The sequence below is a fragment of the Periplaneta americana genome, chromosome 5 (genome assembly GCF_040183065.1).
Source record: "Periplaneta americana isolate PAMFEO1 chromosome 5, P.americana_PAMFEO1_priV1, whole genome shotgun sequence".
Lineage (NCBI taxonomy): Eukaryota > Metazoa > Arthropoda > Insecta > Blattodea > Blattidae > Periplaneta > Periplaneta americana.
In genome coordinates, this window is record NC_091121.1 from 62,016,406 (window position 1) to 62,028,870 (window position 12,465).

Below are 12,465 nucleotides of genomic sequence, written 5' to 3' on the forward strand. Positions count from 1 at the left end.
TAGGAAATGAATTGATTAGAAGTTCATTTTCGAAACAACCAATTTATCCTGTACTTCATACATTTTAATATCCAAATTAAATCCCTAGGATGTGAACAGCTTCAGAATGAGGCCTTTAGGAGAGCTCGTGCACTTGGTACAGAAGGATCGAAAGTACGAATACCAACCTGTAACAATCAAGGTGACTTTGATCCTGTCCAGTGCGATGTAGCATCATCCAACTGCTGGTGTGTCGATGAAGCAGGTTTTGAAGTGCCAGGCACACGGGCTTCAGCTCGTGGCCTTGTAAATTGCACAAGTGAGTAACGCATAATTAGTTATTCTCTGAAGTGTTCATTACAAGAAGATATAATTTTGCCCCAAGCACATCTTTGCCAATTGATTGCTGCTCACCAAAGAGACCTACTTTCATTATCTTGTATAATCTGTAAAATATGTGGTGAACAAAACTGCTATGGAACTAATTTTATTTAAATACCAGTATTTCGATTTCTTCACCCATTCCATTTCACAGATGCTTCCACTTTCGTCATATTATATTGTCATCTCTGAATAACCTTAGTAGTTTCAAAGATACCGTAGTTAAATAAAATTTTACATTTAAAAGTGTGTATCCATTTCTTTGTTAATCTAATGTGATGTATTGTTTACTTGCTCTTATTATTCCAAACTTGAAAGATTATTTCAGAGTACAACTTAGGTACTGTAGAAGTAATAAAAATCAAGAATATTTATATTTTATATACCGTATAATGTTTAGATATTACTAGTATATTCAAGTCGTTAAAAACTTCATTTGGGATTATGCACTTCTTTGTTTTGCAGATCCAAAGCCCTGTGCAGCCCATACTTGCCGTATGTTGTGTCCTCATGGCTTTGCACTGGATGCTGATGGCTGTCCTAAGTGTCAGTGTTACGATCCATGTAACGAGGTTAAATGTCCTGGTGCACTGAGCTGCGAGCTAGAGGATGTGGCATGTGTCAAGCAACCTTGCCCTCCAATACCTCGATGTAAGTACATTCATGTACAGGCTCTTCCTCGTGACCAGTGGCGCAAGTATTGTTGACAAGGAAACAAATTTAATGCAGCATATGCATATAGCAGTTCTACTTACTCATTGTGGAAACTTCACTTTTAGTGATAATTCTTTTTATACTTTGACATGTAGGTAAGAGAGCCCGGAGCCTGGAGAATGTATGCCCAGTTGGAGAACCTCTCAAGATTACTGACAGTGATCGTCCTTTTCTTTGTGGAACTTCACCTGGGAAACCGCGTTGTCCACCATTGTTTGAATGCCTTGTAGAGAGAGGTGTGTTACAATATTTTGAATAATATGAACTTTCTTGGTACCAGTATACTACATTATACAAATTATATGAAATATTAACTTTATTAATGATATTGCAAATTCTGATGTACTGGTACCGGTAACATAGTGATTAGATGATCTAAATTTTGCTGTCAAATTACCAATTTCTTCAAGAAAGCATATAAATCAAAATTATTGAAAAAAAAAATGTTTTCTTATTATCCGTTACTGATACGGAACTCTGATGATTATGTTCTAGATAATGACTATGGGGTATGTTGTCCTGCATCATTCAAATTGCAAAAACCAGGCTCCTGTCCCAAGAGGACATCAAATGATGAATGTGGCATGCGTTGTGAACACGACTTAGAATGTCCATCTATGCAAAAGTGTTGTGACTGTGGTGATAATGGAAAGCACTGTATGCAACCTCTAAACGTAACAGTTTGTTTACAACAACGTATGCTGGCAGAACTTCTCGTTATGAATGAACGTGAAGGCAGGGGTTATGTACCACAATGCTCTCCAGTTACCGGTCAGTTTGAGACCCGACAGTGCAGTCGCAATGGGTTGATATGTTGGTGTGTTGATGCCCGTGGAAACAAACTACCCAAATCAATGGGTCCCAGAGATACCGTCAACTGCAGAAGTGAGTCATTGCTAAGATAATAACATAAATACTGTTCCATGTCAAGATGATGTATGAAAGAACGTAAATTATGTTGCACACATAATTTGTTTGCTAAGATAAGTAGAAGAATAGTTTGTCAGACAACTTTTTACAGTGTCCATGAGAAGTATCTCGTTGAGATTTTAATAAAATTAGTTGCTGGCAGCTCTGTTTATGAAATCAATATGTTTTATTATTTTGCTATAAAATAATGAGATTTTAATTTTAAGACCTTTATAAACAGCCTAGAAACTAGGATATTAGTGTACTCTAATATAGAACTATGAATATGTCGTATTTTCCACAGCAAGTGCACCTCAGGGTCGCAGTCTGTCTCCAACTTGCGACAAAAATATCTGCGCCCAAGTTTGTGAGTATGGATTCAAGATGGATCCAAATGGCTGTCCAACTTGTGAGTGTGATGATCCCTGTGCTGGATTCCCCTGTGGTCCTACAGAAGAATGTATTGCTATCAGGGAAGAAGATTGTACAGGGTTCTTGTGTCCTACATATCCTCAATGTAAGAATCTAATTATGGTACTGATCCTTCATGACAGTGGTATGGAAAATGCGTGTAACTGTCACATCTGTTACAAAAGTAATGGTTGATAGAAAGTATTGTTTTTCTGTAAAAATATTTTTTATTTATTTTTTACACGAATGGTCCTTAATGAGCTCTACCCAGGACAGTAACATAAAAGTTTGTAAGGAGACAGTAAGAACTTTATGTAATATGTATAGGCCTACATGAGTAAAACGTAATATAGAAAAGTCTGTTAGTATGTCACGAATAATAAAATAAATAAGAAAGTTTAACTTATAAGAAACTAAACAAACTTACATCTAAGTGTATCCTAAATACTATTAAACTTTCTTTTAAATTGACATAATTTTGGTGTGATATAGTTGTTATTTGTATTGGTAGGAAGCAATAACATTTAAAGCCTGTATGCAATAACATGTTCCGCGCCTTACTGTTTGGTCTAGGCGTCATTCCTTAGACTAGTATTACAGAATGAGCATTGGTTCGAGTCTTCATGGGGAAAAAAATTCTCTCGTGAAATGTTGGCCAGTAGGCCTATATAGGGCCAGTGCCTACCCAGCAACATGATAAATTTGGGGAGTTACAGTGAGTAGCGAAATGCGTTTCGCAAGCTAGCTATACATGCTGGGAGGATCATCGTGCTAACCACGTGCTACCTCTGTACTTGTATGATCGTTCACCTTTGCTGAGACAGGTGGACGTGAGGCCAGGAGTTGGTTGGTAGGCCTTTACCTTCTTTGGACTGAAACACAAAACATTTGTACAATACAGATCGAATGCCATAAACTTATTTAGTAGAATTTCGTGTTTTATTTTCTAGTGCAATGATTGTGAATTTCGGTTTAAGTTGGAATTTAAAATAGTGAGTTTAGTGACAATTTCATATAGAGATCATTAATGATGTTCTTACTACTGATAATATTTTAACAGATGGAAATGTAGTATCGGTAAGTTATTATCATGTAATTCTCTATTTGGAGTACTATATGGGATCCCACATGATATTCTAAATGATCTCTTTTGTGAATCTTCCAATTCTTCATTTAACTTTTTATTATTTATCTGTCACCCCGAAACCAGACTCAGATAACTAAAATGGGAATTGGCCAAAACATAATATATATTTCTTAGTTATTCCTTTCTTAATGCTGCTGTTAATCTACGTTTCGAAATTTCGACTGAACAGGTATTTTCAGTACTCCCATCAACAAAATGTTATTTCTGGCCTGCTGTATACTTTTCACCATTTTCATTCGTTACAGAATATTTCGGACAAATTCAATGCGATGACGTCACTGACTATTCTGAATTATATTTTATAGCAATTCCAAAAGCGTAAAATCTTATAAAATTGTCTGTGTGTCTCTCCATCATAATTTAGGCATATTATATTGAACTGATCTTAAGCAGGCATTGTAAATGTTATAATAATATGGTAACCTTAACATCTGAAATTCAGTTTCTCCAATCTAAAATTATGTCTGAGAGAAATCACCAAACTGGGCCAAAGACTTCACTTATTTATTAATATATCGGATAAGGCACTTAAAACAGGCCACCTGGAATAAACAGTCATTTGTAGTGGTAGGAGAAAATTCTTCAAACGAAAGATGCTTGGCTTGAAGGGGGATGTGAATATGATAGTTTTTTAATAGATGTAGGTATATAGAGAAGATAATACTAAAGTTAACTTCGTTAATTTAAATGGATTGATATCTTTTATTATTTACCTTTTCATACTGCATTTGAAGACGCATAAAAATACGTATTTGAAGGACATTTGAAGTCGTTGAAGGTCAATGATGAACAACACTTTTATGAAATAAGAGATTAAACATTTCGATAAATAATTTAAAACATAGTATTATGTTCTCAAAATGGCGATCTTGAACATTGATACATGCTGTAAAACGATTTTGTGTGGACAATATTGCACTCATCTGGACTTATCACAGAACAAGTACATGTTATACAATCTTTCATGTGTTCAGAGCTCTTTGGCACTTCTTGATATCTACACTTGTTTTAATTTTCGCCACAAATTAAAGTCCATTCGTGTTAAGTATGGTGAACATGCAGGTTATTTTGTGTCCAGACTGACGAATCCAACGATCTTCAAATATGTTCTGTTAATAACCACTGTAATTTTCCGTGCATAATGGGCTGGACATTCGTCTTATTGATATCACATGAATTGCCATATGTTCAGTGAAATTTCTTCTAAATAATTTTAGCAGGATTTCTGTTAAGAGCTGTAAATATTTGTCACTATTTAATGTCTCAGTTCCTTGAAGTAAACTGTTTCTCTTAGTCATTGTCCTTAAACTATTTTGAATGACCCACAAAAAACAGTTGTATACATTTTCAAATGTACTATTAGGAGGTAAATAGTAAAACATATCAATCTATTTAAAATAACGAAGTTGACTTTCATATCTCCTTCACACCACCACCTATGAAAAAAATAATAATATTGCGTTATGTCCCCTTCAAGTCAAGCAGCTTTTGTCTAAAGAATTTTCTTCTTCAGGTGACCTGTTTTAAGTGCCTCAACCGGTATAAGTGTACAATTTGCCTTATCATGAGGGTAATATTTCTGAAAACCAGTTTCATATAATTAGAATGAGCAATGGCGTTTTTCCCGTTCTGTAAAAGTACATTATAGAAATTGATTATTAAAACGCATTTAAACATATAATCTTTGCCATGCCATTTATACCGAAATTTTTCTCTCAATTAACTGATTCATTTATTTATTATAGGTCAGCCACGACTAGCTCGCTTGAACCTGTGCAAAGAGGGGGAAGCATTGAAGAATGCCTTAAGTGGTGAAGTGGTTTTATGTGGGACAGATGAAGCACTCTGTCCAAATACCCACACTTGTACTTATATTATGAGTCCAGAGCAAGCTGTATGCTGCCCAAGAGAAGAGAATACAGGTAAGGGAATGCATTAAGCCATCTTAGATATAATCTTCATCTTATGATGTTGGATGACGTATATACGTCCGTTGATGTGACATATTAATGAATTTAAATACAATACTATTATAGTCACAATCATGCCATGGTATGAAAGAATCAGACGCTATGGACAATACTCTATAACAGAGTCGCCAGTATGAAAGGATGATTCCAAGGCTTTGGCATGAGACGAACTCGATAGCTCAGTGGTAGAGTGCCTGACCGGAGTACAGGAAGTTGCAGGTTCGATTCCCGCTCGAGGTTGTGAAATTTTTCTTTCATACCATGGCGTGATTGTTACTATAATAGTATTTAAATCCATCTTAGATAGTTTAGAACATGTTAATGTCATTCTAGTTTTTTTAAAGGCTTAAAATCTGTCATACTTTGACATATGAAAATAACGCAATGAATTACTAATATTTCCATAATTTTTTTATTTTCATTTAAACTTCTGAAGGTGAAGGTGGCCAGGTAGCTCAGTTTGTAGAGCAACTGGTTATAGAGTAGAAGGTCCCGGATTCAACCACAGATAATGGCACGACTTTTCTCGTTACCAAAACTTTCAGAATGATCTTGGGGTCTACACAGACTGCAGTGAAATTGGTACCAGGGCTAGAAGGTGGTCAGAGCATGGTTCCGACTACACCATTTTTTTTTATCGTACACATTTTCATACTACCTATTCTCAGTCGTCAGCTAGTCAAATGGACTTAATCGTGTGTAATGCTCCACTGACATGGTATCTGTTCCTTTTCTCACTTTCACCCTCAGCAATGAACTTCTCCTGAATACCGGTATTTCACTGTTTTACCATTGATTCCTGTCTCCTTCAAAAGCCTACTCAATTCATTATGAAACTGTTTTCATGTTATAAAGATAAGAGATTTTTCTTAAGGAATAAACAGAAACAAAATTTAAAATGAGTGTTTTATGTTACAGAACCCGTAAAAGTGGAAGTGTGTCCAGAAGCAGGTTATATAAACTGTGAAAATAGTACTCCATGTCAATCAGATGAAGACTGCGGAAGCAACAGCAAGTGCTGTTTTAGCAATCAGTGTGGGAGTATGTGCATGGACATAACAAAAGAAGACAGACCTCCCTCCAGTAAGTGCAAAGTATTTCTGTTAGAAGATTCCAGTGAATATTATACGTATCATTTTCTAAGTGAGTTGATTTCTATTTTAATTAATGTTATAGTGTGTGAATACCTACGTGACTTCGCGGACAAAATGGAGGGAACACGAGAGGGTATGACCTTGGCACTTTCGCCTCCGAAGTGTCATCAAAACGGATCGTTTGAAGCAACTCAATGCAGTGTTGCAAATGGCGAAAGGCAGTGTTGGTGTGTGGACTCCTTTGGAACTGAGATTCCAGGAACCAGGTGAGATATTTATCACAAATACATTTTGTTACATGACAAGCTCGATTAACAATATCATAAGTCCTTCGATTACAATAGTGTCATTCACTCATTCATGCCCTATCACTCCATGTGGGAGCATAAGGCCGCTGTGAATGTTCACCATCGGACACAATTACGATAGTGTAAAGCACTACAAAACAATAAATTCTGGGGGGAAAAAAAACTACAAAAGTCATCAATATTGCCAAGAAAAGCTTGACTCCAAGTATGAACCCCATGGGAGCAACAATGAGTAGTCACTACACACTAGGCATTTTCAAACCATGATTCTGGATCACTTCAAGATGCAGCTTGATGGGCTATAGTGTAAAATAAAAAGTAAAAATATTAAGTAGATTAATGTCGTAAGTTCTAATTTAAAATGGGAAATAAATAACGATTCACAAATTGATAATTACTGACATAAAATAAACATTGACAAATCCTTACATAACTGACCTTCAATCGGCTACTCTTCAGTGATATTACTGTTTTTTTAATTGCTAATACTGGCAGTACTTCGGATTCAGATGTGAAATTATAATAATAAGAAAGACAATGATAAAGCAAATAAGGAAAAAATATCATACAGGTGCTCAAATATTAAATGTTGTTATTAGGGAATCTAAAGTTTATATTTTACGCTGGTAAAACAATTTTAAAATATCTTATAAGTGCATGATTCACTGTTTAGAAAAGTTCATTTTTCTAATATACATTTTTAATAAAATAATTCAAAGTGTGTGCGTGTGTGTGTGCACTCTACTTAAAGTAGACTGTTAGAAAGTTACAACTTTCAAGAGAAAATGACGTCTGAGAAGGCATAATACGTTCCTGGGGGGGAGGGGGGTGAAAGGGCACTCTAGTGAAACTTCATCGGACCCTGAACCTACATAGCTGAATTACTAGATGAAACCATATAATCGAGTCATGATATCTACAAAGAAAGCAGCTGTTCGGAATCAACAATCATCATCAAAGAGAAGTAAGGTACAATAAGCCCAATCGAGGCTGTGGTGCTAGTTCGTGCACGTCTCTTCCGTACACGGGGGGGGGGGGGGGGGGAGAAGAGGAAAAATCAACAGTATACTATAGACTTGTTTTGGTGTTTTCAATGAGGTGACTAAAGCACGTGAGCCTTTTCTCTATAAATGCAACAGTTCTTAGAGGTTGCTATAATAACGCAAACAAAACACTGTAACGAGATAGGTTAATTTCGAAATTTTCTCTTCTTCGCTTTCACAGGAACTGTCACAGCTATTCTTTTAGAGGCTTATGTATAACATCTCTTTTCAATGATGAGGCTATTTGGAGATAATGTACTGAAATCAAGATTTTTTGTTATAATGTTCTCTTTTGTATTATGCTATCAGAACTAATGGACCAACAAGCTGTGTGGCACTTCGTGAAGAACTGGGTTGTCTGGATTTGACATGCCGTTTGGGTTGCGACTATGGATTTGTACTAGACCCATCCACCCGTTGTCCACTCTGTGAATGCCGCAACCCATGTGATGATGTTAGTTGTCCTGCAGGAGAGATATGTCAGATAGTCGAGGTGAATTGCGAGGATGAGTACTGCCCTCCTGTACCTGCTTGTGAGTATTTTTTAGGGCACTGTTTTAAGAAAATTATACTATTCTTGCTATCATTTAACTGTAAAATAATATTAATTTTTACTCCATCTACTACTGGAACAATTTTTCAGGCCTCCCAAAGAAGCCTGGTCAATGTCCTTACTTGATCCCGGTGACTGCAGGATCATGTGAATATGAATGTCGTTCAGACCTCAATTGTAATGGAACAACCAAGTGCTGTTCTAATGGCTGCGGTACTCAGTGTGTTGAACCTGTAATGCTCACAGGTAAGTAAAGACTCCACATGATTTTATTTCTTAAAAATGCATATATCTTCAGATATGAATTATAATTTTTAATTTTATAAGTTTACAATTAGATAATTTCATAAATAAAAGGAAAAAATTCGGTCTAATAATGACAGAGATCTACCATGCATTTCTCTTTTTATTTTATTAAATGGCCCACTATAATATTTATAATTTTATAACTTGTAATTTTAATTTTAATTTTAAAACAGTATTTTATTCTCTAGGAAGAGAAACTACTCGTATTTGTAACTGAACAGCCCAATAGGGCTAATCCGTAATAATGAAATGTCAGTCATGATGATGACAACAGTAATGACAGTTGTGATGGTGGTGATGATGATGATGATGAGGAGGAGGAGGAGGAGGACAGTCCATTCCGAAGCATTGTCTTGGTTGTATAAATAACATCTTAGACTCATAACGAGAACAGATTTACAATTTTATTACAGGGCACCCACGGAATAGCCATGATTCCACAAATTAAAATTTTTTGCAAATATACTGGTATGTGATATTCAAAGTCTTACTTAGTAAAAATAAAAAAAAAAAAAGGTTTGTATAAAATTATATCTTTAAAATTTGGTCTTAAATACCTGTAGGCCCTACCAATAATGAAAGTAGAATGATGGTGGTTGACGTATCTGGGATAAATAATTTCCTAAAACAAATTTCAAAACTAGACACTACATATCTATGGAACTCTGAAAACACTATTACAAAATGTGTATTTTTTTAACTATTATTATCTCACTGTAGGCTAGTGTCTGGAATTTAAGTAAAGATAGTAGAATATGAAGAAAATAATTGTTCATGATATTTCATGTGATTCTTGTATACTACATTAATGTTCTACGTATTTCAGCTTGTCAACACAAAAGAGCTATACTGGAGCACAAAGCTCATGAGACAGGTATCCCAGCCAGGCAATTATATCTACCCAAGTGTCGAGAAGAGGATGGAAGTTTTGAACCTGTTCAGTGCCATCCTGTAACCAGACAATGTTGGTGTGTGGATAACAAAGGTGATGAACTCCCTGGAACCAGGGCACCACCTGATGTTCAGCCTTCATGCGAAGGTAAGCAGACGAAGCTTTTCAATCTGAGTACTATTAACAGTGAGCACTTTAATTAACTTAATGTTGAAAATGTAATAAATGCATTAAGTAAAATATTGTCTGCAGTCCAAAGGAACTGTCCGCTGCTCAAGTGTGTTCCTTGCGACCATGGATACCAGTTGGATGGAGCCGGGTGCCAGACATGTATATGTCGAGATCCCTGTGCAGAAATTACATGTCGTGGTGACGGGGAGACCTGCAGACTTGTGGAAGTGTCGTGTATTGACAGGCCTTGTCCTCCTGTGCCTATGTGTTTACCGAGACCAGATAACCCCTGCCAAACAGGTCATCCATTGCTTGAGGCAGGTTCTACAGACATGCTGTTATGTGGACCAAATGGATCTGTATGTCCATTATCTCACAAGTGTCATCTCAGTCCACTTGGAGAGTATGCAGTCTGTTGTCCAAAACCAAGTGAGTTGTATATTCTTAATCCACTATTCACTTTAAGCAGTGGTATTTATGGCATTTAAAACTAAATTATCCATTTATGTAAGAATCCTGTCAACAAAACCTGAACAAATACTACTTCAGTCATTCGACTTTTTGCTGCCTCATCACCTGTAATTGAATAATTAAACTCAATTATAATAGTGATTTAAAATTGTGTGATATTCTGTATTTGACGGACATTTATATTTATTACTTATGGATCATTTTTAAAAACTTCATATACATCGAAATATTAATACTTGAGTAATATGATAATAGTTATACAATATGAAACTAATTCATAGCAAAAAATTACAAAACAAAGGTTTAATTGAAAATGCCTTATTAAAAAAACTGAAAATATCCATACATATTTCACATTGATGCTGGTAAAGAATAATTATGGTATTATTAGTAGTGTTGAATAACTTCAAGTTCAATCCCTATTGTTTACAGGAGACGTTTGCTTTGAACCCATGGATGCTGGTTCATGTGATTCTGAGACTCCACGCTGGTATTTCAACTCTGAAAACAATAAGTGCCAGCAATTCATGTATGGTGGTTGCGGGGGAAACCACAACAACTTTGAGTCTGAGGATATGTGTAACACTGTTTGCCCTGGTAAGACTGCTTGCAGCAGAATTATTAATTGAAATTGCGATTTTATTTAAATAAAAATATAGCAAATCACAACAGAAAATTTTACTTGACGTAACATGAGACTCATAGTTCAATTCCTAAGTTAAAAATAAATACTTATTCATGAAGAATAAATTTGGCTCAGTATCTACATTAAAATTACAACTACGTATAATCCCATATATTGAAAAAATAATAATGACCTTGGAGAACTTACTCAACAAATCAGGAACCGTTAAATGAGAATATGGGAAAACTATTACTCTACTTGTTGAAGTGATCTTATTTATTGAACACTCTTTCGTTAACTGGAGCGCAAATACATTTAAAGGTTGCTTATACGAATTCTAGGAAGTTATGTAACTATTAAACTTTGTAAACAATTTACATATTTTTCTACTCAAGATTGTGAGTAATGTGGGCATGGAAAATTGTTAAAACTTTAGTAAATCATCCTGACTCGTATAACAAAAATATGATACATTTCAAACAAGTTTTTGAACAAACTGTTATTTCCTGCTTAAAAAAAAAAAAAAGCATATTTTGCTTTTATATAGCAGATATGGATAAATTTCGTATTTTCGTTGATTTATGTTGGATTAAAAATAATAAGAAATCAATTCATTTATTAGGAACAATAAAAAACACAAGTTAAAGTATTTTGGAAGCATTTCGCAATTATTGCTACCAGCATTGTTAAAGTTCACCATTTCTTATTATGATAATTACATTAGAAATCTTAAGTGAAATTTGGCGTATCCCGATGTTGTTAAAGATAAACTCAGTAACTTTCTGCTATATAAAACTACGTATAATGTAAATGATACATAACAACGAAGAGATGAATATTATATATATATGGTTCTTACTCTTGGAGTTACGATGTATGGTACATACTAATATGGTACTGTATTTTGATTATAGTGTTAAGCCAGTGTGAACGTCTACGAGAGAGAAATCAAAAGGCAGCAGAAAAATTTAAGAAGACAACATTCATGCCGCGCTGTGATGCAGAAACAGGTGACTGGGAACCAGTACAGTGCTTAGAGCAGGTTGGAGTTTGCTGGTGTGTCAACAGAGCAGGAGAACCTCTCAAAGGTTCTCTCACAAGAGATATACCTCCTACTTGCAATTTCCGACAGGCCAGACGCAGGATGCATGAGGAACCAGATTTTGGTAAGCTTCATTAACGGATTCGATATTAAGTGCCGACTTTCGAAATCTTTGGGGATGCTTCTTAATATTTTCAATGAATTTTTGGATGGACAAAGATGGTGTTAGGACAGGTTTTCTCTGGTACTTTCTTTATCAATTTCTTGATGAGATCAAAGTTAATTTTACGTATTTTATGACATCACAGAAGAATACATTTGAGTCAAATTTTTCTTAGAAGTTTTGTAATTTTCTTAAAATGTCAAATTATAAACCTGTAAAAATATATGAAATGAGAAACTGACGACGCAGTATGTAGACAAATAAATTATACATCTTGATTACACAA

At 35.2% G+C, this 12,465-nt stretch overlaps 1 protein-coding gene across 1 annotated transcript in view; it reads left to right on the forward strand.

Annotated features, from left to right (window-relative positions):
- The window catches only part of LOC138699730 (balbiani ring protein 3-like), an 83,289-nt gene that overhangs the window by 64,362 nt on the left and 6,462 nt on the right, over positions 1-12,465 (forward strand). The window contains exons 4-17 of the mRNA XM_069825833.1: positions 89-298; positions 826-1,011; positions 1,170-1,310; positions 1,570-1,959; positions 2,288-2,500; positions 5,287-5,463; positions 6,430-6,594; positions 6,688-6,871; positions 8,266-8,489; positions 8,600-8,755; positions 9,642-9,854; positions 9,960-10,307; positions 10,782-10,946; positions 11,889-12,140. Of these exons, the coding sequence (XP_069681934.1) occupies positions 89-298; positions 826-1,011; positions 1,170-1,310; positions 1,570-1,959; positions 2,288-2,500; positions 5,287-5,463; positions 6,430-6,594; positions 6,688-6,871; positions 8,266-8,489; positions 8,600-8,755; positions 9,642-9,854; positions 9,960-10,307; positions 10,782-10,946; positions 11,889-12,140 (3,024 nt within the window). The remainder of the gene's footprint in view (positions 1-88; positions 299-825; positions 1,012-1,169; positions 1,311-1,569; positions 1,960-2,287; positions 2,501-5,286; positions 5,464-6,429; positions 6,595-6,687; positions 6,872-8,265; positions 8,490-8,599; positions 8,756-9,641; positions 9,855-9,959; positions 10,308-10,781; positions 10,947-11,888; positions 12,141-12,465) is intronic.